General features: G+C 50.3%; 9 protein-coding genes across 9 annotated transcripts; 4 read left to right on the top strand and 5 right to left on the bottom strand.

Annotated features, from left to right (window-relative positions):
• Positions 1-508: 508 nt before the first annotated feature.
• J7T55_002393 (AdhA) lies at positions 509-1,900 on the bottom strand (the record flags this gene model as incomplete). Its single annotated transcript, XM_053137463.1, has 5 exons — positions 509-549; positions 642-665; positions 748-838; positions 903-1,060; positions 1,117-1,900. The coding sequence occupies 5 exons, from the start codon at positions 1,898-1,900 to the stop codon at positions 509-511; spliced, it is 1,098 nt and encodes a 365-aa protein (XP_052998265.1).
• A 625-nt stretch (positions 1,901-2,525) lies between these two features.
• On the top strand, positions 2,526-4,597 carry J7T55_002392 (cyclohexanone 1; the record flags this gene model as incomplete). Its single annotated transcript, XM_053137461.1, has 4 exons — positions 2,526-2,936; positions 3,007-3,865; positions 3,939-4,479; positions 4,552-4,597. The coding sequence occupies 4 exons, from the start codon at positions 2,526-2,528 to the stop codon at positions 4,595-4,597; spliced, it is 1,857 nt and encodes a 618-aa protein (XP_052998264.1).
• Positions 4,598-4,669: 72 nt separating this feature from the next.
• J7T55_002391 (uncharacterized protein) lies at positions 4,670-9,308 on the bottom strand (the record flags this gene model as incomplete). The annotated part of the gene is made up of 10 exons (XM_053137460.1): positions 4,670-5,662; positions 5,734-6,678; positions 6,756-6,888; positions 7,007-7,074; positions 7,154-7,205; positions 7,498-7,511; positions 7,575-7,623; positions 8,018-8,599; positions 8,669-8,988; positions 9,042-9,308. 10 exons carry the CDS (start codon positions 9,306-9,308, stop codon positions 4,670-4,672), a joined length of 3,423 nt encoding a protein of 1,140 aa, XP_052998263.1.
• A 472-nt stretch (positions 9,309-9,780) lies between these two features.
• On the top strand, positions 9,781-13,084 carry J7T55_002390 (uncharacterized protein; the record flags this gene model as incomplete). Its single annotated transcript, XM_053137459.1, has 6 exons — positions 9,781-10,073; positions 10,139-10,279; positions 10,506-10,911; positions 11,009-11,059; positions 11,331-11,554; positions 11,623-13,084. 6 exons carry the CDS (start codon positions 9,781-9,783, stop codon positions 13,082-13,084), a joined length of 2,577 nt encoding a protein of 858 aa, XP_052998262.1.
• Positions 13,085-13,416: 332 nt separating this feature from the next.
• On the bottom strand, positions 13,417-14,319 carry J7T55_002389 (alpha beta hydrolase fold-3 domain containing protein; the record flags this gene model as incomplete). Its single annotated transcript, XM_053137458.1, has 1 exon — positions 13,417-14,319. The coding sequence occupies one exon, from the start codon at positions 14,317-14,319 to the stop codon at positions 13,417-13,419; it is 903 nt and encodes a 300-aa protein (XP_052998261.1).
• A 433-nt stretch (positions 14,320-14,752) lies between these two features.
• On the top strand, positions 14,753-15,676 carry J7T55_002388 (short-chain dehydrogenase reductase sdr; the record flags this gene model as incomplete). The annotated part of the gene is made up of 2 exons (XM_053137457.1): positions 14,753-15,373; positions 15,443-15,676. The coding sequence occupies 2 exons, from the start codon at positions 14,753-14,755 to the stop codon at positions 15,674-15,676; spliced, it is 855 nt and encodes a 284-aa protein (XP_052998260.1).
• A 1,339-nt stretch (positions 15,677-17,015) lies between these two features.
• J7T55_002387 (AMP-binding enzyme) lies at positions 17,016-18,196 on the bottom strand (the record flags this gene model as incomplete). The annotated part of the gene is made up of 3 exons (XM_053137456.1): positions 17,016-17,399; positions 17,458-17,730; positions 17,921-18,196. 3 exons carry the CDS (start codon positions 18,194-18,196, stop codon positions 17,016-17,018), a joined length of 933 nt encoding a protein of 310 aa, XP_052998259.1.
• Positions 18,197-18,445: 249 nt separating this feature from the next.
• J7T55_002386 (uncharacterized protein) lies at positions 18,446-21,061 on the bottom strand (the record flags this gene model as incomplete). Its single annotated transcript, XM_053137455.1, has 8 exons — positions 18,446-18,573; positions 18,658-19,053; positions 19,126-19,713; positions 19,808-19,851; positions 20,064-20,295; positions 20,355-20,397; positions 20,454-20,563; positions 20,614-21,061. The coding sequence occupies 8 exons, from the start codon at positions 21,059-21,061 to the stop codon at positions 18,446-18,448; spliced, it is 1,989 nt and encodes a 662-aa protein (XP_052998258.1).
• Positions 21,062-22,209: 1,148 nt separating this feature from the next.
• On the top strand, positions 22,210-23,989 carry J7T55_002385 (uncharacterized protein; the record flags this gene model as incomplete). Its single annotated transcript, XM_053137454.1, has 3 exons — positions 22,210-22,986; positions 23,081-23,498; positions 23,580-23,989. 3 exons carry the CDS (start codon positions 22,210-22,212, stop codon positions 23,987-23,989), a joined length of 1,605 nt encoding a protein of 534 aa, XP_052998257.1.
• Between the last annotated feature and the right edge of the window lie 199 nt (positions 23,990-24,188).

The raw sequence follows: 24,188 nt of genomic DNA, 5'->3' as shown, positions 1-24,188 counted from the left end.
CAGCCAACAGCTGCATTACGCTGATATTACTAACTTTTCTTGTACGTAGTGGGGCTCTGTGATACCTGTGATGCAGTCCGCGCTGCCGCTTTCTTGATTGGCTATGTCAGCTGTGCCACACTGGCAGCCTCGTAGGTCCCAAGAGGTACCTAGTTGGCGAGCCTCACAGTACCTTCCCACCTGCCGGACAGTGATTAGGCAGTCGTGCGTACTGTAGCCCCTGACTGAGGGTGTAGGTTTCCCCGGGGGGAGGACAAGTGATGACCAGCTGGCCAGTGCAGTTGCTGATCTGTACCTCTCAATTACTGCACCCCGAGTGCTCTGCCACATATTTTTTTTATTAAGATTAAGAGTTCACATTTAACTGCTTCCGTAATGGAGTCCACATACTTATATGTAAATATAGGAAGATGATATGTAGTCATGGCTGCGTATTTGGTAGATATGTCCTCTCGCCTCTTTTGCAGCGGCTTGCACTTGACCACAATATCCCACACCATCGCGGATTTCAGAACTCCTCACTGTTCAATGATGAAGCGACTTCCGAAACTGTGGACATAATCAGAGAACCTTGCCTCTGTCATTTATGCATCCGTGGTCCAATCTGAAGCCACCGGGAGCAAATATCTGAAATATGCCACCCGCGTTATGCATGTGGGCCACCTCTATGAGAGTCTCGGATTATGAGGTCCATAACTGCAGAATGGCTTTTGAAAGGCTCCTGCGAAAGAGTAAAAAAAAAATCACCATGATAGGCCGTCGTTTCGGGCACAAAGTACAAATACGAAGCTACTTGACTAGACCCTCCATGTGTGAAGACGAAGTCGATATCTAGGCGCTGTAGTGTCTTGCAATTCTCACGCTTCTCATAAGGAAGTGACTTAATCTTTATATGTTCTGACCTTAAAGTCGTCCCTCCATTTGTCTTCTATGATGACCAGTTGAGTCTCTTGAGTCCTCCTCAAATATTCGTCTTCGGGGGCGTCTTTGTAGTCTTCCCTGTCGATGTCCATATAACCTTGCTTGGCCACGGAACGTGGAACGATCATAAGGGAACGACCTGTTTGAGCATTAGAATCCTCAGGGGCCATGTAAATATAGTCTTGCCCAACTGACCGTTGGTCCTCTTATCACTAGCGATTCTTAACATGCAATTGGCAACATCCTCGGGCTCACCAAAGTCGATACCATGATCGATTAACCATTTCTCATACTCAGCTGACCGAATCGCACTTTTGATCCAGCATGGCGCGACATATGCGATACGAATACCTTGCTCCCAGCTAGATCGTCTAACCGTCCGCATGAACCCGCGTAGTCCATACTTGGTAGTGGTATACTCCCAGTTCCCAGGAGAATCTATCCAAGCGACCATACTTCCCGTAATGATGAAACACCGATCACGGTCATCTGTCTCTGGCTGTTGTCGAAAGTAGTGAACACCAAGCTTCCACGTATAGAGTGTACCTTTCAGGTTCACGTCCACAATGTTCAAGTCGGGCTTCACTGGGTCGTCGTCTGGATCATCCAGATTCCATAGGCTGTCACCTGAGCTTCGGCTGATGCCTGCGTTGGCTATGACCACGTCCACGGATTTCGTTGGGCTGCGGCTCTTGGCGGTCTTGAACATGGCCACCTGTTGGTCCCAGTCGCGGATATCACACTTGACGAAGGCACAGCATTCGCCATTTGCATTTAGCTCCGTTTCAATGTCCCGACCACGATCGTTCACGTCGCCAAAGGTCACGAATGCTCCAAGGGTCACGAACTTGCGCAAGCATTCTTCGCCCATGCCGTTGGCGCCTCCAGTGATGATGACGGATTTGCCACGGATCTTGCTTAGATCAGGCGAGATGGTATGGTCAATGGGACCAGTGTAAGAGTATTGAGGTAGAGGCATATTGCGTATAGGCTGTCAATATATTGGAATGGAAGTATCTCCTATCAGAGACCGACAATTTTTACAGGATATGGAATTCTCTGTCCTCAGACTAGACAGGCGCCCCTTTTGTGATGCTTTTGTGTATTCCCCAGATCTAGGACATCTCCTGTACCTGGGTAGGCTGTCCCGCTCCACTAGACTATTCCGCATCCCCCCACCTTAGCGGTCGTCTGGTCGGTAAACCCCTTTCGGTTAAGCGAGCTCTATGCCGAGTGGGTAATGGACGGGCAAAGCCAAATTGAGTAATATATGTCTGTCGAATTCATATTAGCAGTCGCAGGTCTGCAACCACTTCCGAGAGCTTGTTCATTGGCTTGAGCAGAAGCGCTTGTGATCTAAGCCTATTCCCTTGGAGACCATATCCAACAGCTAGCTCCGACCTCTGTCAAAGTTCTACCGCTGAATACCGGTCAAGTAGTCACTGCGCCGTTTTTGGACAGCCCTCGAGTTTCCAGCAAGCGTTAAAAACTATATTGAACTTTGGTATTTCTGCTCCATCCTTCCCCAGCTTGTGCGACAGCAGCTCTCGTGTGTCCTCATCGCAAGCACTAGACAGCCAGACAAGACAGCAGTAGGCTCCATCATGACTGCCTCCGTGGACCCACCCGCTTCATCTACAAATGGGGTCAGCTCCAGTGATGGGCCATTACCAACTAGCCTTGCATCACGCATGCCTGCTCCGGAGCTGCCAGAGTTTCTCAGTGGAAACGTTGCGCCGCCCAGGCTCCAGGCACAAGCTCCAGCAAGCCGCGAGGATCTTCAAGATCCATGGAAGCTAAATCCGTCGTTCGCTTATGCGCCACGAAAGCTCAAGGTTTTCACGATAGGCGCTGGCTTTTCTGGTCTGCTCATGGCGCACAAATTTCAGCACAGATTTCCGGAGATGGATGATATCGTGGAGCACACCATATTCGAGGCACATAGCGAGGTGGGGGGTACTTGGCTTGTCAACAATTACCCTGGCGTTCAATGTGATGTTCCAGCGCACATATACGTGAGTGATATGAGTTCAGAGACTGGCAAGGAATGATATTCTGTTATGACAAATCGCTGAGGTCAACCAGGCATTCCCATTTGATCCTAATCCGGATTGGAGCCGTTTCTATGCAAGCGGTGCAGAGATTCTGGATTATATTAAAAGCACCGTCAAGAAGTGGGGACTTGACCGCGACCTCGAGCTCAATACGAGAGTTGTCGATGCTCGTTGGCAAGAAGACGCGGGCCAGTGGAAAGTCACAGTTGAACATCAGAACACAAGACGTGAGGAGTATTGTCATGTCATGATATCAGCCCGAGGCGTCCTGGTTCATGAGTCCTGGCCTGATATCCCCGGCCTACGTGACTTCCAGGGTCATATCACACATTCTGCACTCTGGGATCACAATTATGACTACTCAAACAAGAGGATCGCAGTTATTGGAAATGGCTCTTCCGGCATCCAGATAGTCCCACAAATGGCTAGGCTGCCTGGCACCGTGGTGCAGAATTTTGTCCGCGGGCCGACGTGGGTTTACTACCGAGCGCCACCGTCCAAGCACCTTGGCAGGGACGACCCGCATCCAAATCCAAAGTACACCGACGAGGAACGCGAACGATTCAATGACCCTGAATACCATTTGCAGCACAGGAAGGGCATAATCTCCCGTACGAATAAGTCCTTTGGCATCTTCTTGAGGGGCGAGAAAAATGAGGAGGGGATGCGGCTGGCTTCGGAACAAATGGCAGAGAAATTGAGGCACGACAAGAGACTGTGCGATATCCTGATTCCTAAGTGGGAGCTGGGCTGTCGAAGAATCACCCCTGGTCCAGGATACCTGGAGTCCTTTTCACTGCCGAACTGCGACATTACAAACAGTCCGATCACCAAGATCGCCAACCATGGCGTCCATACTGCTGATGGGAGCTTTTTCGAATGCGATGTGGGTGAGTGGCTTGAACCAATATTGATCGTGCTTCTCAAGTATCGCTTCGATTATCAGCTAATCGTCTTCCATAGTCGTCTGTGCCACTGGTTTCGACGTGTCTCATCGGCCACGGTACCCCGTGGTCGGCAAGTCTGGGGTCGATCTTGCTACAAGATGGGCTGAAGATCCAGACTCTTATCTTTCTGTGGCGGTTCCCGACTACCCTAATTATTTCATGATGATGGGCCCCAATTGCCTCGGCGGCCACGGCTCTCTGGTCGAGTCCCTCAACTGGACCGGAGATTATTTCATCAAGTGGATAAAGAAGCTGGCGACAGAAGATATCAAATACGTAGTGCCCAAGCAGGATGTCGTCGATGCCTTCATTAGGTACACCGATCAGATACATAAGACCCTTGTCTGGTCTGGCAGCTGTCGGAGCTGGTACAAGAGAAACAAAGAGGACGGCCGAGTTACGGCTCTCTTTGGAGGAAGCGCCCATCTATTCAATCGCATGCTGAGTGACATCCGCGGTGAGGATTTTGAGATTCATTACCGCACGGCTAACCGTCTGAGGTTCATGGGGAGCGGATTCACGGAGTGGGAGATGGATCCCAAGAGCGACCTGTCATGGTATGTAGAGAAGGCGGAAGTACTTAGTGGGGGAGTAATGTGAGACTGAGGCCTCTTCAATGTTTGATGTAGTGCATCTTCAACCTCGCCTGGTATGAGCATTTCGCGTACGCAATAAGTTACAAATGATTATCTCATCGAATCGTCCCACGAGTGGCCTGTGTCATTAATTTTACCCAAGTATCCTAGGCTACGGCGGCATCGCCATGAAATCTATTCTGAGGTCTGGGCTTTCGGCGAACGGATCATCGAATTGAGTCATCAGAGCCTCTTGAAACATAGTACTGTCTGAAGGGAAAACATCATTGAGCATCCCTTCCTCGTTATCCTTCAATAGAACGTCGGCAATATCGCTGGTCTGGCGTGTAGCAAAAGGGAATAGCGTGGTCCAATCGAAGCCTTCGACGCCCTCAGAGACCAGTGAGTTCTCGTGGTTAGGACCCGTTGCTGCATGATCGATCGGCTGTAATGGAAGCGGGACATTCCATGAAGACTCAGTCGCCATACTCCTGAGCCGTCTGAATCCGCCTTGTATTACGTCGGCTGTGGCCCACATCTTTTGGAGCTGCTCGACTGTGCGCTCTAAGATATCAAGGGAAGCGTTGGCATCTTTGGACAGACTAGGAACCCATGAGGCCTGAAGAAGCGGGATAAAAGCGGTTCCACAGTACCAGCAGCTGATTGCCTGCAAGAAACGGGTATTACCCCGTGCGAGAATATCTCGCAGTATCCTGGAAGTGCAGGAAGCTGCAAGGATGGCCGGCGGAAGTGCTTGAGGCAGTGATTCTGCTGAGCGCCGAAGATTCAGGACGATGATGGTCGTCAGGTAGGGCAAATGGAGCTGATGTACGTCTCTGTCAAAATGCTGGGTTCTAGCGGAGTTTATGGAAAGCCGTAAATGTGGTGGAAGGGACGTCACCCAATCAACTAGTTCCTTTCGATGTTGATCAAGGGACTGGAAATCAGGAGATGCATTCATCGCTGGTCTGAACAGAGTCTTTGCGACCTTTCCAATGATGGCACATAGGCGGACCCAGTAGATAAAGACTTCGCCCTTACGTTGTAGACGGGGCTCACTGGGAAAATCCTCGAGGACCAATTCGGAAATACTACAGTCCTCTGGGTCAATTATGACGGGTTTACTCTGGCACAGTGCCGTCAATCGCTCCCTGGCCTTGAAGTCCTCAAGTACGTCAGTCATTTTCGAACAAGACATGGGTCATAGGAGCCTTTTGCATTTGATTGGAAACTCACAAAGGCCGTCCACCAGATCCTCCGCCGGAGGCTGAGAGATAGTTGCTCCCTCAAAGGATCGTCCGCCGAGGGCTCCCGATGGAGATTCATCTGTTGTGCGTGTCGGATGGAGACAGATGTCCACCACCAAGACGAGCGTCGGTGGACAAGAGACGGCGGCCGAGGCGCCCACCAATAGAAGATAGCGATGGACTTGAGTGTAGCCAATTCATCCATTTCCCCGTCCTCGTAGAAGATAGTCCTCGCCTTTTTGTAATACTCTGCAGGTCCTAGGCAAGGCATTAAGGGGGGCTGGACGTGACTACCAGCAACCGCCAGGGCGTTGGCAAGCAGTGGGGAACGCGCTATCTCGTTATCAATAGTGCTCGGGTCTAGGACCGGACACCAGGGGTAGCAGTATTCAAAATACGTCTCGGAAAAGCTTCCCATAAGACCCTGCTGTTGTGGGTCGGCTAAGGGGTACTCTTGGTTGAGGCAGGCCTCGAGGGCTTGTTTCTGGGCATCGAACTCGTTTTCAGGGCCATAAACATGTAGGAATCCCGTATCTATATCGCCTCTTTGACTACCGGTGATGAGTCCTGGACGAGAAGTGGCGCTATTTGCAGAAGGGGACGGGCCCTGTTGGCCGCCTTGCAGGAGTGACGTTGTGTGATTTGACACTGAGGGCGAGGGCCTTTCGGCCATTGCTTCAGATCGAACCAAATCGATTTCCTGGAACCCAGGGGATGATGAGAAGTGAATGGTATCAAGTGTCAGGTCTGCTTGCGAGCTGGAGCCGTCAGCCGTGGCTACGACTACCTCCGACTGAGGAGGAGTCAGAGGCCGGTTCGGACGCTGCGTCGCCGGCACCACACGGCGCTTTCTGCGTCGGGAAGTGCGCAGGTGGCACTCCTTTTCTGATGCTTGACAGTTGGTACAATTCTCTATGCCATGAGTTGTACGTTGCTGAACGTATGTATACGTATGATGGTCAGTCTATTGCCTAGCAGGCGTGCCTGAGAAGAGTCAATGACAGGACTGACCTGGAAATCACACTTGACCTTTTTCGAGTGGCACTCGGTGCATACAGCTTCTGCACGTCTCTTCTTCGCCTCCTGAGCATCGAAATGCAGCCAATCATGGACTTTAATAGTCTCGGGCATCGTGTCTTCAGCTCTGGGTTTTGGTAAACACGAATACAAGTATTAGGCCCCAAATCAAAGCAAATCCCATCGCTGGGGCCCGTGGGCGGTTGAATACGGTGCAGGAGGAACGAGAAAATGAACGATCTTACAGTACGCGGCAGCGGGCCAAGGTCGCCTGCAACCACTGCAGGACTCGCTGCGGGGCCCCGCCCTTTATCTGGGGTTTAGACGAGAAACGCGGGGAACTTGACCAGGCGTCGATCCGAGGCACGCTATTTTTGGGCCTAGCCATTTACCATCAGCCTGGGACCCTCAACGTGCAGTGGAGACAGCAAGCCGAGAGCGAAACTGTGTACGAGTTTGTGGAGATATGTGATTAGTTTGCTCTTCACTTTCTTTTTTTCTTTCTTTCCCGACTCTCCTTGCTGCCAAAAAAGGTTACGTGCACCTTGGCAATTACACAATTACTGCTCAGTTGTCAACTAGAATGGGCAAAATGACTCGAACTCAAATATTTAATGTCACGGAGGATGAACTCGACAATAAAGACACATGGTATGGTAATGATAAGGATACTAGCTAAATCGAGCAGAAATAAGACATCCCAACGGGTAGAGAGATCTGTCTTCAGAGGATGTACCTGAACTGCGCATTCTTCGCGTTGTGTTAGTGGTAGATCCACATCCACTTTTGCCCAGACGAATGTGGCGTACTCACCTTTATATCCGTCAGGTCATCTTCGTAAGCATGGTCGAAGCCCTCCACACTGCCGGATTTGTCACGTTTGTTGTTGTGCCACACGCACACAGCCCGATATACTACGGCAAGGAGTCCGGCCGCTATAGCTGTAACTACCACGACTAGAAACGCAGGGGCGTAGCGTGGTGCGTCTTGTGGCTTGAAAATAAGTGGACCGACAAAATTGCCTATAAGTAGCCACAAGAAATAGGTTAAGAAAAGACTTTGAAGAGGAAAGGGAGCTGTGTATTTAAGTACGAACAGCAGAGTGGGTCTGAAGGCAATACTGACCCAGGCAATATCCAATATAAAGACCAGATGAAGCTAAGGACCTCTTTGTATACCCCGCTGTATTGGCAATTTGAAGCCCCATCAATACTGGGTAGGTTCCTCCGGTTGAGGGCAGTATATAGACAGCGAACAGCAAAGCGCCCTTTGCAGATAGCGGCAGAAGCCACAGAAGGAGTGCGGCAAGCGTGCTCAAGAGCTGGCCGCCCAGATAGATCCAGCTCCTGAGGTCTTTGTACTTGGATGCCAGGTACGGAAACAGCAGCTGCACAGTACCGGCATACGCCCCAGCAGGCATGACGAGTAATAGACTGTTGAGTGTGCTGAATCCGAATCCGTTGATAATTATCGGAACAAATGTAGAGATTGGGCCGTTGGCGATCATGGACAGAAACGCAATGGAAAACACCAGCCAGAACTTGACGTCTGAAAGCAGTTCCCACACCTGGTCACTCTTAAAGTGCGTGTTTCGAACTCCGGAGTTGTTGTTCCGAAGTCTGGCGATCAATATGTACCGCTGTCTATGATCAAAGCCTTGAGCTCGGATGGGGTCTGGTGGCAATGCAAAGTATAGAAGAATGCCCCAGACTATTGTCAGGGCTCCAGAGAAGTAGTACATGTACCTCCAAGACGACGCGCCACCGTTGATCTGACCGAGCCCATAATTGATGAGTGGGGAGAAGACAGAGACATAGCCTGTACAGCTATACCAAATCCTTTGGGTGATATACCAGGTCAGCCAGCAAGCCTCAACGGAAATACTATGTCATATTGTGAGGGCTTACCCCATTCTCATGGCTTGTTCGTTCTTCTTGTACCAACTCCCGACTATAAGCATGAACATAGGACTGATTGGTGCTTCAAGAAACCCCAGAAAAAAGCGCTGCGCAAAGAGACTCTTGTAATTGGTGCACTGCGTGGTCAGAAGCAGGCACAGCCCCCATAGGGTGACGATGATTGACGCAACACGCTCCACGGGATACTTCTGGGCAAGAACCATCGCTGGGTAGGCGCCAACGATGAACCCAAGGTAGAATATGGAGGCTGAGAAGGAGTATCGATCACCAGTTGTCAAATCTAGGTCTGTCCGAAGTCCGAATAAAGCCTGCATTCCCAGATTTTAGTACCACTGGCTGCACTGTCATAAAGCAGGCTTACAGCTTGGGATAACATGGCCTTGTCATAGTATTGCAGCCCGTACGTCATGCACAAGACGGGCATCAGCATCCAATCGATCTTCCTTCGCAGTTTGTTCTCTTCGGCGGCAGTCCACGTGCTTTCGCCGTCGTAACCGGCGAGCACCTTGAGGGCTTCATCGTTGTGGATGGTATCGACTCTTGCACTTGGCTTTAGATTGACTGAAGCAATCCCGTCAGCCCGTTCCAGGTGCTCAATCTCACCGATGGTTTTTCCAGACGTCGACATTTCGCAATGACCATGCAGAGGACTAGAGGGAAAATCGTACGATCATATCGATGAAGGTGTATTGGGGGTATGCCTCTCACCAAGTATAGACCATTAATTACCCCGTGGGGCTTGCATGCATGCTCCCAGGGTCCAGCGTTGTACTCCACTCAACCCAGTTCCCTGGGCCGTGATGAAGCTGGCAAACCAGATGCGGGCATCGGTAGTCCCTTTCAAGGTAGCCGTAGGCAGCCTTGGCTGCCTTCAAGTTTAGCAAGACGCGTAACCATCAAGGTTAAGCGCCAAATTGCTATGACCAAACGAGTGTGGGGTCTCTCGAACACAAATTTGCCGCCGTTATCGCTGAAGATCGAATGCTCCGTGAGTGGACGCTGCTGGCCGTGTGAACCATCTCAATACCATCAACTTGAGAACAATGGCGCCAATTTCCTCAGTCGAGCTTCCCCCTGGAACAGAGACAATCACAGTCAAAATGATCAACCCTGTGAACTTTGGGCCCGCCATTCTAAAGCGATTCATGGCGCCTGATGTTCCAGGGTTGGAAACTTTTGCGACCAGTCCCTCCCTTTGTTTCTTCCTGGAGCATCCTTCCGGCAGACGCCTGGTATGGGATTTGGGTATACGGAAAGATTACGATCATTACGCGCCCTCGATAAAGGATTACCTTCCGACAACGAAATATACTATAGAAGTGACCAAGAACGTGGCGGAAATCCTGCAAGAGCACGGGATTGAACTAAACAGCATTGAAGCTGTCATATGGAGGTTAGACTTTGACATTCAGTTGCCACGCCAGATGTGCCATTTATATTGGTTAACATTCTGTATAGCCATCATCACTGGGATCACATCGGCGACCCATCCACTTTTCACCGGTCCACAAAACTCATAGTCGGTCCTGGATTCAAGCAGGCAATGCTGCCAGGGGCGCCAGCGAACCCTCAGTCTCCTATCCTTGAAAGTGACTATGCGTAAGTTCCAATGCAAGCTGCCGACGACTTCAAGCGACCAAATTTTGACTTACACCATATCACCAAGAGGGCGGGAGCTTCACGAAATATCATTCCAGGCCGATCCATTGCTTCATATAGGTCAATTTCCAGCCTTAGACTATTTCGGCGATGGTTCCTTTTATCTTCTGGACAGTCCAGGGCATGCAATTGGCCATCTCTGCGGGTTGGCGCGTACAACAATCAGGCCGGATACTTTCATTCTACTGGGTGGTGACGTATGTCACTACGCTGGCATTTTGCGGCCGTCCGAGTATCTGCCGGTGCCAAAATGCATCTCGCCGCACCCCTGCCGACCCATGGAAGGTGGTGCAGTGCTCTGCCCCGGCAGTGCTTGGGAAGAGCTCCAAAATTCGAGAGGGAGGAAGGTAGACGACACTCTCTTAGACATGACATATGGGATGAATATTCCACTGGCGTCTCAGACCGTCCATTCACTACAGCAGTTCGATTGCCTTGAGAACATCTTTGTTATCATTGCGCATGATTCCACAGTCAGGGACGGCGCGCCACATTTCCCAAAAACTTTGAATGACTGGAAGGCAAGAGGACTTGGGGAGGGGCTGAAGTGGTCCTTCTTTCGTGATTTAAATGTATATTGGAAATCCAAGGGCCTAGCCTAGAAGCTCAATTAATACGGGAGGATCTGCATTCTTCGGCTTCGGGACCTGACAAGACCAAGAGCGGCAGTATGAAGACAAAGATGATCTGCCCAACTACATAGCATGGGAATGGCCTCCGGTAAGCAGCTCACTTTGCAGTACAAGGCTATACGTTAAAAGTGGGTTTAAATCAGGAGTTAGTGTACGTCGAGCTCGAGAAAAGAGAATTAAAGACCGGCTAGCCGTTTGGGGAAATGCCGGAGATGCTGGTAGAGCATAGTCACCCTGTGCATCGGGCAACTCGGCGCCACACCAGGCAGGGAAGCTTTCAGAGTGGGGATATAGTATCCCGGCTCCTGCCTGACTGCGACATCAGCCATCTGTCCAAAACGCTGTCTAATTCCACTGAGGTGCACTGTATCACAATGGGCTCAGCCGACGATTTTTCTAAGCACAACTGGAATGGCCAACATGGTCTATCAGACTTCATGTCGGTTAATCAAGGCCTTGACTACGATGTTCTCATCGTTGGCGCTGGTCTCAGCGGCCTCTACTCTCTTATCCGGATGCGAGAACTTGGCGTAAGGGCTAGAGTGCTCGAAGCAGGCTCGGCAGAGGGTGGCACTTGGTACTGGTATGTTCTCGGGAGAAACAACAATAGTGCAAAATCTTCTGCATCTGACGCTGATACAATCGGTGCAGGAATCGGTATCCCGGTGCACGTTTTGACTCGGAGAGTTACTCGTACATCTTCTCATTTTCCCAGGAGGTTCTTGATGAGTGGGACTGGACCGAGCACTTCTCGCCCCAGCCGGAAACGTTGCGATACATACAGTATTTGACGATCAAGTTCAACCTCAAGGATGACTTGCAGTTCAATACCAGAATCAAGACAGCCCATTTTCAGCAGAGCACCAATTCATGGATGTTGACCGATTCAGATGGAAAGTCTTATTCTTCCAGGTACCTCGTGACGGCTATGGGAATTCTCAATGAGCCCACGCTACCAAACATCCCTGGTATACATGACTACAAAGGAGAAGCTTGGCATACAGCAAGATGGCCGAGTGACAAGAGCCTGGAGGGCAAGCGTGTCGGAATAATTGGCACCGGCGCAACCGCAATACAGACCATACAAGCAATTCACAAGTCCGTGAGTAGCTTGACGGTGTTTCAAAGGACTCCAAACTGGACAGCGCCTCTGCGTAACACCAAGATCACCCCCAAGGAAATGAAAGATATCCGGAATCGATACCCTGAGATCTTTAAGCGGTGTCTCGATTCCTACTCTTGCTTTATACATGTTGGTGACACCAGGAGCGTCTTTGACATGAAAGAGGATGAGCGCGAAAATCTTTGGGAATCCTTGTACCAACTACCGGGCTTTGCCAAAGTGCTCGGAATATCAGGAAATATCTACACAGACAGAGAGGCGAATCGACTATACAGCGATTTCCAGGCCAACAAGATACGCCAGCGACTCAAAGACCCCAAACTCGCTGAAAAGCTCATCCCCAAGAATCACGGCTTTGGAACTCGTCGTGTCCCACTTGAAAGTGGCTACTACGAAGCATTCAATGAGCCGCACGTCAAGCTTGTCGATCTCACGGAGGACCCGATCGAGACATTCACGGAGAACGGGATCAGGACGAAAGCCGGGGAATTCGAGTTTGACGCAATAATCTACGCTACGGGCTTTGACGCAGTCACTGGTTCATTCCGCGCAGTCGACTTTGCCGGCATTGATGGTCTCCCACTGACTGATGTCTGGGCTGAAGGCATCAACACCTTCCTCGGCCTGACCGTCAAGGGCTTCCCCAATATGTTCATGGTCATGGGACCGCATCAAATGTTCGGAAACATCCCACGGAGCATCGAGTACGCGGTCGGTTGGATCGCTGATTTCATCCGCTACGCGCGAGACCACGGCATTACGTATGCGGAAGCGACAGACGAGGGCATGCGTACGTGGACGGAACACGTGTGGAAGTGTGGCGAGGGCCTGTTGGCGAATGAGGTCGACTCCTGGATGACTGGTGTGAACAAGAACCTAGCACACAAACAGAAACGCTCGATGACTCGATATAATGGACCGGCACCAGGATACAGGGCGAGATGTGACGCGGTAAAGGCCAGAAACTATTCCGATTTTGTACTTCGTTGAAACTCTATTTTGCCTCGATCATATTGTAAAGGTAGTCTTACTCATGGACTTTCCCAAGACAGTAAAGAAATCTCGTATGTTTCTGTTGGTATTCACCGCTTTCAATCTTCTTTGATTATCAGGTCTCCACTTTTCTCGGGCTTCTGCAATGCCCATAATATTGCATTTTCCATGACCTTATCCCACCGTGTCGACTCGCTTAGTTTTTCACCAAATCGACGAAATCCATGAGGCACACCTCTGAAAATGTACACATCTGTAGGGACTCTTTTCCCCAATGCATGTGCACCTTGTCAGCCCTATGATGCCACGGATAGCAGCAATAAATGTACTCACCCAGCCTTTATGAGTGTCTCCGCATATAATAGCCCTTCGTCCCTCAACGGGTCCAACCCTGCAATAGCAAAAGTAGTAGGAGGGAGCCCCCTAACTTGATGAACGGATGCATTTCCTGGATTTAGCATCAGGTCGTCGATATCCAGATGTTGAACTTTCAAAAAGTCTAGGAACATTCTGATGATGCTCTTCGGAAGTATTGGCGCATTTTCGTTCTCAAAGTATGATGAAATAGACACGTCTTTCATTCGCGCGAGATGCCTTTCATATAGATCCATATGGACCAGACAAGGGATCATCAAGACTTGACCTGCTATGCCTGGCAAATTGTTGGCTGCAAGTCCTAGGCTTTTTCTCAGCACGAGCGACGCGCTGAGCTGGCCACCAGCGGATATGCCACCAACCACTATGCGCTGACTATCCCCTCTCAGCTCGTCGATATGAGCATGTAGCCAAATGAATGCGTCCTCTGCATCATTCCAAGCAGTGGGGTACGTGAACTCCGGTGTATGTCGGTAATTGACATCCAAGACGACCACGCCGGTGTTGATGGCAATGCGAGCGCAAGTTGCATCCTCGGAACTGAGCGTGCCGAACAGGAATCCCCCGCCGTGCAAATGCATATACACTGGCGAGGCCTGCTCGTGGTGAGGGACTGACCGGTAGCTTCTCGCCTCGATTGCGTCTCCATCGCGTGTTGGGATGCTGTAGTCGTGCATTTCCACTTTACTTGCGAGCGTTTTCATGGCCTGGGATGCCTGCGCTTCCCTTCGTTCGTTCGTGGCATCCCTTCGTTCCAGGATAGAATGGTAACCGGAGACTGGTGACGGAATCGGTAAGGTCGCTTCGACAGCAAGCCACTCCCTGGAGGGTCCTCCATAGCGGGAAAAGTCGCACATTCTGTCTTTAATGTCAATCTTTGCGCACCTTGGGCTGTGAGTATTCTACTTTGCCATGTTTCAACGCTCGGGATGATGTTATCATCAATTACTCATTTATCTAATTAGAAAAGAGCAAGCTATATATGAACTAGGGATAGTGCGGCCATATAGTAGTGGACTAGGTACAAGACGGTGGAGCAGTGTCGGCGACAGCCTGTCGTTGACAGGGTTTTCGGCTTTGCCGAAAGTAGTTATCCGGTGCTACTAGAGCTGTATGTGACAACGCGAAACACTATGCTGCAACAATGAGGAACCGCACGTACTTGAACCTTTTTGTTTTTTACAATCAGAAAAACTCAAGAGCTACGCCTTATAGACTAGAATCCATACAAAGTCTATTCACTTGGGGACAGCGATTGAAGACGACATAAGCCAACTGGTCATATTCAACATGTCAGATATTTCGTGCGAGCCTCCGTCGAGGTCATTCAAGGGTCAAGTTGCTATCGTTACAGGTGCTGGTTGTTCGGGTGATGGTATTGGAAATGGCCGCGCAATATCCATCATGTTGGCTGACGAAGGGTGCGATGTGGTGTGCGTTGATCGGGAGCTAGAGTTCGCAACCAGAACGTGCGATATGGTAGGGTCGAAACCCGGTAGAGGAAGCGCTATCGCCGTTCAAGGGGAGGTCTCATCTGAAGAGGACTGCAAATCTGTCGTACAGCTTACGCTTGACAGGTTCGGACGCCTGGATATTCTTGTAAACAACGTTGGCGTGGCAGGCGCCCCGGGAACTGCTGTGGATGTGGACATGGAACACTGGGCCAAGAGCATGGAGATCAACGTATCAAGCATGGTGATGATGACCAAATACGCTATTCCAGCCATGAAGAAAAACCCGCAACCGGAGAATAAGGGCTGCATCATCAACATAGGCAGCGTGGCAGGACTCAAAGGCGGTACACCACATTTGCTCTACCCAACCAGCAAGGGGGCTGTCGTGAACATGACACGAGCCATGGCGGCGCATCATGCCAAAGACGGTATACGGGTGAATTGCGTCTGTCCAGGTGTAAGTACATGGCATTCATTCCAACACGGCGGACAATCATGCAAAAGTTAACGGCTTGAGACCATCTAGATGCTTTATACCCCTATGATGTACTCTGGTGGAATGAGTGAGGAATCAAGGGCCGCGAGGAAAGCCAGGAGTCTGCTGGGCACCGAAGGCAATGGGTGGGACTGTGCTGCTGCCGTTGTCTTTCTCTCCAGTAATCATGCTAGATGGATAGCTGGCGTTATTCTGCCAGTAGATGCCGGGACTACTGCAGCTGTCGGGATTGGAATGCCGAAAGGCGCAAGTGTCAACGCGTAGGGGCTTGCAGTAGTAGACTAGTTTTCTATGAAAACAATTACCGAGAGATCATAGGCTGACTGATCCATGGTAGCGTGCTCTCTGCATTACGGCAGATGGTTGTTAATGGGTACTATTAGTGCGTGGATTTGATTCTTACTTCTATCAAAGCCTCTCAGAACTTCCCGGGGTTCGCGAAAAGCTCCCAAGTTCTGCCCACGCTATCCCATGTCGATTATCCAAATACCATTCGAGCTGAAAAGCATCACCTAGGCTTATAGACCGCCTCCTGGATGAAACGCTCAATTCACCCTCTTGAGTCTCTGTAGTACAAACTTCCATGCCTATTATGCTCCTTTATCCTTGACGATGATTGTGTAGCGATCCTTTCTTGCAAGTGAGGGCGAGGTCATTCCGAGCCCTCTAGCTACATACGCGCTTCCAAAGAATGCTTTTACTTTGCGAATCATAACAGAGGCATGGGATTTAGACATAAAATAATGACTCGCAAGCTATCTTCGTGTTCAATTAAAGCCTTCCTCTGCTTTGAAACTTCTCGCGATCCCGCAGAAGTCGCCTCGGAATCTTTCCGGATGGAGACTTTGGTATGCTATCTACAAATTCGACACCCCCTTTGACCCACTTGTAGTGTGCTAGTCTATCTTCAACATACTTGTGAAGCTCCCCCGAAGAAATGTTCCCAGGTAAAAGCCGTCCAGAGCTCCCTAGTACAATATCTCGTGGAGTACTGGAGGTGACAACTACGCGCCTACCAGGGGGAAGGGGGGTTTCTGAATGTATTACAAAAGCATTGCAATAGCATATCGCAATAGTGTTGAAATCAAATCAATCAATTGATATAATTATAAACAGATTTTCTATCTTTATAATATCGTAGTTGATATTATATTAAACACGATATTATATCACATTATATTATATTATGTTAATCACAACATTAAAACTAAAAAAGTTATTATATCACTCATTACTTACTCAACTACTTATTAAGTATTCTTAAGCTTAATTATATACTATAAAAAGGCCTATAGATTTACAGAAATATTTAAAAATAGAATTAAATTTAAAATGTATTAAATTTAATTTAATAAATATATACTAATATATTTATAATATGCGCTAATATAATATTAACCTTAATATTTATTAATATAATATTAATTTTTTAATTGGATTTTGTTTTAGTAATTATTTTTTAGTTTTTTGTAAGCATTTTGTTATTATTTTCAAATTTTGATTTAATATCGAAATTATTGCAAAAAATGATTGCATTGCGCAATTCATTTAAAAACCCCCCTTCCCCCTGGTAGGCATGTCTCAGTCATGCCGTATCCAAGTGTTACCTTCCACGTTGGATAATGGGACAAAAGAGCCATGTTATCTGAGGTGCCAAAGGCGCCGCTCCGACCCAGACGCGTATGGTTTGGAGGTTATTGACCATTGAAATGATGATGGGAGGCACCAAATAGAGTGTGTTGATTCTGTATTTGGCTATGGCCCCAAAATAGGCCTCCAATTCGAATTTTGGCAGGACAATGACTGAATCACCCCGATAAGTCGATGCATGGCAGATTATGATCAGACTGTAGATATGGGACTGCGGCAGTAGGCCAAGTCCAATATCACGGTGCCGAGGAGCAATATTGTCGCGGTCGACCTGGTGAAATAGGGACAGCTGAATGATATTGGCGATGACATTTTTGTGGGAGATCATGACCGCTTTCTGTATTCGCAATCACCCATAGCTCGCAGTTGACCTTTATCGATAGTTTCTCACTTACTGGTAGGCCCGATGTTCCGCTAGAGTAGCAGAGAAAAGCTGTTTGCGTAGGCCCTTGCCCGTGCTGCCACGCCACACGCTCAAGTTCAGGCAAGCTTTCACCCTCTCGGATCAGTTGGCCCACAGTCCTGAAGCCAGCGAACTTCTCTGAGTCCGAATCATCAATCATCTCGCACAGATAGATTCGATCTTGCGCTATTCCAGCTACTTTAGCCGCTTTCAACGCCACAGGCAAAAGATACTGCCCTGTGAAAAGGGCTCGACATTGCGATGTCTTGAGTTGGTGTATCAGCTCGTCTATACTGTACGTGGCGTTGGCCGGCGAGGAAATTCCGTAGCCGGTGCACCGCCCATGATACGCTCATCACATCAATCTGTAAGCTTCTTTGTTAGTCCTTCGATGCCCCGCTATGTTTGAGATGCCTTAAGCCATCCTACTACAGATAGAAGCTCATTGTACTCACAGTGTTGAAGGCGAAGACCCCAATGGTTTTGTCAAATGCTGACGCCTCAATTACCCGCCAATGAAGTTCTTTGGCCAAAGCGCGCGACAGGAGCTCGACGCATTCCTTTTGCTCATGTGCTGAAAGTTTTCTGCCACTCAGCCCACAAGTGTATGCATCCAAAGACTCATCGTAAGAGCGTCTTCCATAGCGCTCATCAAACATGAAATCGGATAGCGGAATGTTGTCCGCAATGCTCGGCATTGGCGGAAGAGAATCATTATGGAAGAAGGTCATGATGCGATGTGCACAACAGTTTACAAGATAATGAAGGTTCTGCGGGATTGAAGTCCGCTCTTGGCCAAGAACTCATATCTCGAGTTGACATAAGACCGTTTCGATCCGCTCAGGTATCCTCCTTTGTTAAGAAATTCGTGTGTCGGGGTCCAGTATGCCGATTTTTGATTCGCCCCGCGAGCAAGTAATGTAGAATAAAAAATAGTTAAGTTTTATTTCAAATCTATTAGAACACAAGAATTGAATCGCTCATCTGCTCCTCTCTTCTGTATCCGACTCGTGCAAATCGTCAAGGTCTATGACCTCGTAGCCCTCCACCTGTCTAGTCCTCTCCAAATACCACGATCGACAACGCCCTCCAAACCGACGACAGGCCTCTGTTACTCTTCGCCTGAATAACACCAGCCCCACTATTAGTACAAAAATCGAAAGCGTCGGTATCGACCAGTTAGAAAACACACCTGGGGCGTCCGAATCAGCCATGGAGGGTGCAGCGTCTTCGAGACCCATCAAGAGGATAATGCAAGCTGTCCATCCCGTAAAAGCCCTGCTTCTCTGTCCAGCGCCCGTCTTGTCATTATACTGCTCCCAGACGAAGCCAGTCGACTTCCAGCTATCATAGACTGTGTTTACGAGCCGTTTCCTAAGCTTCGCAGCCAGAGCGTTTGCTCGTTTCCCTTCGGAGGTAGTGCTCCCCATACCATGGAGGCGAAGAACGGCAAGTACGTTGAGCGGCATCCAAACCGCGCCACGCCAATAATCCTCTTCCGTCCCGTATTTTTCGTCCGCGGCACTGAGACTCCGTAGACCGAAAGGCGACAAGACCTTTTGTGAGTCGGAAATCAGGTCCAGGACAGCTGGGAGACGTGGATGGGTTTCATTCATATGTCCAAGCAACAAAGGCATCAACGACATATATCCCAAATGACAGACATGCTGGAACTGGCCGTCTCCTCCAATAGTGCTGTCACAGTACGCAGACTGTTCTGTGTTCCAGTGTATTACGTCTAGATTTTGGAGTACAGCATCCAGTTGACCCTTGTACACCGAGCTGTCTTCCCCGAGAAACTCAGCCGCTTGTTGCAGCGCCCTGGCCGAGGCGCCGACCCATGCAAGCGCATCGACATGAAGTTCACCTGGATGCGGTGGTTCGGCCCGAGGATAGTCGTCCAGGCCACTGGTAAGTGTGTGACCAGGATAGCGACCTTTCCAGCGGTACGCCTCCGAGTTGACCCCACCAGGACGTGAGTACGCAGTCAAGTTCCCCGCCTGAGTACGGCGAAACCAGTTATAATGGCGGTCAAAGAGAGGAAGCAGCTCTTTCACCAATGACTGTGCGTCCTGGGAAGAGGTCGTGTATTTCGACGAGTGACCATTATATGGTGTCTTCTTGGTTACTTTAGAGATGATGTTGGTAAGTAATAAGGAAAGAGTTGGCGGATTGGCGTAATGAGGATACTGGGTTTGGAATTCCGTAGGCACTTTGCTGCGGGCCTCTAGTCCAAGAATCTGCTCACCTGCAGCACTCCATATCAGTATATTTGGCTTCAAAGGAATGATGCGCCAGGCTGCCAATAAAGTTTGCAAGTGTACGCCAATCAATGTACTTACGGCCAATCCAGCCATCCTCGTCCATCAGGTTCAACCACTTCTCACTACTGACACGGCCAGATCCAGGTCCCATTCGATCACAGGCAATAAATGGAAACCCTCATCCCATAAGAAGCCGCGCGGGAAAAATGGTCTTGAAGGAGTGAAAGAGAGAAGAGAATTATTTGCGGTTGTGGTGATCGGAGCTTTCGCCATAACAGCCTTATTTATCTACGGAGTCAGTACCGGCCGGTTATCAAGATAGGGGCATACTTACGCCGCCTTCTCCCAGAAATTAAGATCTAGCTCCTCGTACTCAGGAGCATGGGTTTCGTCGACCTTTTCATCGCCATGGAAAAAACCCATGCCTCCGAGGAGGTTCGATATCAGGGAACGTGTGAAGTCCTCATAAGCATCACCCTCGTACGGAGCTGTTCTTGGGAAGACTTTATCGAGAATGGCCGCGAATGACGTATTCAACTGATTCCCGAGGTTATCGATAGCATCGGCTTGGATTTGTCTTAGTAAGCAATATTTCCATGCATATCCTAGGGCGATGTTGACTTACAGGGTAAAAACGTGCCGGTATTGGATCGAAATGCAAATGTGATCTGAGAAATTACCGTCAATGTTCTGCTCTCATTAGACTTGCTAGTTGGAAATTTACCGAAAAGGGGCCCTCGAGCACCAGCTGCGAGAAATGCATGTTGCCTTCCCCTGGTTCATTAACCACCAGGCTATCTCCCTCGGTAGCCTTCAACACATCGGAAAACACGGCTACGAAAAGTCAGAGTCAGTCCAGGGAACGGTATATCTCAGTAACCCACCCTTGGCTTGCCATATCTTGTCTTCAGCCATCGACACACTCTTCACAGCAGGTCCTTGTATGATTTTGTTCTGAGCATCTCCAATCTGGTGGAGATCGACTGAGCCGAGTTCGGGAACTGCACCAGTGCATTTGACACTTTCATCCGCGCCCGTGCTTGCGTCGTTGGTACATTTGAGGGTCTTATCTGCAGGGAGGGTTTCCGCATTCTCTAATGCAGCATGAAATATGAGCGCGGTCTTGGGGCTTGCTGGTGCATCTGCCCTGGGAACACCCTTCACGCGGGCACTCCAGCTAAGACCATCGTCAGACTTGAAAAACTCAGTGGTGAGATCCAAATGGAGCACGCTGTCATGGATGGTTTGGCTTCCTCCGGTGCGAGTATCGTACAGAGTCCACCCGTAACCTTCCATGCCATCACGCTGGGGGAGGGGAGGCGAGAGATCCATAGCAAGCAAGTCCAAGAACAGGATATGTGGTCGCCCGGATCACTGCCTAGGATGGAGCTCGCAATGAACAGACCAAGCCAAAAGGCTGTTGTTGTCGCCAAGGGAGAGCAGCAGTCAATCAGTGGAGCGGAGGATGGCTCGGACAGCCTCTCTACCTGGCTGGGCAACTGGGCTTTTAGACGGCGTATTGTGGTCGGCAGTCAAGCAGGCTCTAAATTTTCACTGCACCCACCGTCTTGCAGGGCGAGAAGGTGTTTGCGAGCCAGCGCACCGAAGCAGATCTTGGGCGATCATTGGCGGGGGGTGGGCCTCACAGCATCTTGACCCCCAAACCCCCTCTACCCCCCCCTCCCCCAAAGAACACCACCCCTAGCCAGACATGCCGCAGGTTGCTGCATTGGAGGATTCTGCTGTGCCTCAGCTTTTTATCCGAAGTCGACAAGTACTCTGTCTATCACCGCCAGCACTGCAGCTTGCTTGCACGCCGCCCAATCATCGTACCCTCTGGCTTGCTCCTCCCATTGCTTTCCCTCGAGCCTGATGACAGAAGAGGGAGGAATCATCCTTTTGGTCCAGGAATGCACACACACTACTAGGTGATACTCTGTACTGTGCAAACCAGCACACATGTGTACACTCTAGTCGCATTGGCTTAACTTGGCTGGCCCGGCATGTCGCTGGCACGTCGCTTGGTCCTGCTCCCTGCAGCCACCCGTTTGTCTAGGCCGTCGACCTTCGGCAAAGGAATGCATATATGCAGATGAGTGTAACCTTCCTCTCCCAATTTTGGCCCCCAAGAGGATCCCATGTGTCGTGCAGCATATACGTTTGCATGGGCAAAGCGAATCATTGGCTCTTTTGCCCATATTCTCGCCCTCGCTGAGCCGTGTTGGTAGCTACCTACTTATATATGTACTCTTGATAGATGCCTGTAAGCTTACCGGCAAGAGCATGCAGAATAATCGGTGGGTTGATCTTGCGCATACCCTGCTTCTTAGGCTACCCCCTCTGCTCTTCATTCTTGCCTCTCCAGACGACTGTCGTCACCGACATGGTTGAGATGTGCCCGGTGATGTTGCCCTGGAGTGCCGTCTAAATTTATCTCCTACCTCACGCCGCTACTCTGTAGCGTATTGTTCTGAGTAGCCATGGCCGCGCCAAACCAGCAGGACTATACTCGGACGCCCGGCCATCAGAGCACGCACACCACCTCGCCCCCAGGGACTAGCCCAACATATCCCGAGTATCAGCAGCAGCAGCAGCAGCAGCAGCAGTGGAATGAGCACAACTGTGGGGGCCTCGACGTCAACAATGATAATGGCCTCCAGGTGAATCCTCCTCCGGTCCCTGGGCTCGAGGTTCACCAGCCCGAAAGCCGGCTTGAGGTTAATCATGAGCGCATGGGTCCGCAGTATATCGAGAGCCAGCCCAATGTTCCGCCGAATGTGAACATGTACTCTAAGGACGGCAAGATTCTCAGCGACGGCCAAGGCGGATATGCGGACGCGCCACCACCGCCGCCGCCGCCGACAATATGTGGTGTTCGCAAAAGGACCTTCTGGATAATAATTGTCATTGCTGCTGTCGTCGTGATTGCCGCCGCAGTTGGTGGTGGAGTGGGAGGATACTTCGCCCAACGCAACAAGAATGCTGCTGCCGCTGCCGCCACCGCAGTTCCAAAGACAAGCCCGGTATATCAAAACTCAAGTATAGCCGCTGTTCAATGGAAGGACGGTTCTCAAAACAATCAGTACAGAGTTTACTTTCAGCACAATAACAGCAGGATTATAGAGGCAGCCTGGTCAGGGAACGCCTCGAACAACTGGAACGTAACTGCGATCACCGACGACGGTGCTGATATCGTTCTAGGCACGTCCATTACTACCGCTATTAGATACCCGCACGTTAACTCCAGCTATGCCTTGGTAAGCACTATGGTTTTGATAGACTCGGAGTAGTCGAGCTTACGCGTGTCTGTATGTATGTGTCCTCGGACTAATGGTGTATCTGTACGGCCAGGTGAAAAACGTCTACTACTCCGGAAATACTGGCACCATGTTCGAGCGGCAGTCCCCCTATAAAGAGCAAGCTGGCGTCTGGGGCAACGACAACTTCAGTGGACTCTACACCACGTCCAAGGGCTCTTCCCTCCTAGCTTACTGGTACCAGAGCTTCGATACTGTTTCCCAGATTCTAGCTGTGCTGTTCCAGGAGCTGGGTGCCAATTCGCTCACAATCGGCAAGTACACGAGCAACAGCACGTACGACAGCCCTTGGGTAGACACGGCACAGAGTATTGCCATCCAGGATGGTTCATCCCTGGCCGTTCCCCCTATCGGCAGCCGCCGAGACCTTCGTCTCTATATCGGCGACCCCAACGGGACACTGAAACAGTACCAGTATAACCTGACGAGCGACGCCCTAACCAACCCGATGTGTATGTACCTCACCACTTCTTCTTTTCTGCTTCTTTAGTACACAGCACACTAATCCACGCGGGCTCTACCCCATCCTTCAGCAAGCACCTTCCAGTTCCCGCCGCACACGCCCATCTGCGTGAGCACGCAGGACAACCGGCCGTACTACACGACGACGACGCTGCCCGAGTGCGCGAGCACGACGCAGGAGTACACGCACCTGATCCTGTTCGCGTCGGTCGACGGGCACGACTTGTCGCTCGTGTCGTGGAACTGCTCGAGTGGCTTCACGGACCAGTGCAGCCGCATCGCCGCCTTCCTCCGCCCCGGCCGCGCCTACCTCGCCCTCGCCAACACCCTCACCTCTTTCGACGACGCCGGCCAGCGCATCTACGTCCTCTACGACGACGGCGCCGGCCCCGCCATCGAGGAGTGGCAGGTCCCGCCCGGCGGCCAGCACGCCGACTGGAAGGTTCTCGGCTCCGTGCCCGTCAATGTAACCGGGTCTTAAAGAAAAGAGAGAGCGGGGGTTTGGGGGGGGGGGTGGAGACGTCATGGGAAACGGGGATCAAAGGTGGACTTTGCTTGGCCGTCGTACCATTATAGTTGGGCCGAACGATGTTGCCTTGTTACCACCCCCTTCCATTTTGGAATTTATTCAGTTCTTTTGTATATCACTTTTGGTCTAGTAAGGAGCGGTGATGTTTTGC

The sequence above is a fragment of the Diaporthe amygdali genome (assembly GCF_026229845.1).
Source record: "Diaporthe amygdali strain CAA958 chromosome Unknown NODE_3_length_2959817_cov_65_330692, whole genome shotgun sequence".
In the NCBI taxonomy this organism is placed as follows: domain Eukaryota; kingdom Fungi; phylum Ascomycota; class Sordariomycetes; order Diaporthales; family Diaporthaceae; genus Diaporthe; species Diaporthe amygdali.
The sequence above is the reverse complement of the archived record's forward strand: the minus strand, read 5'-3'. Positions and strand labels throughout refer to the sequence as shown.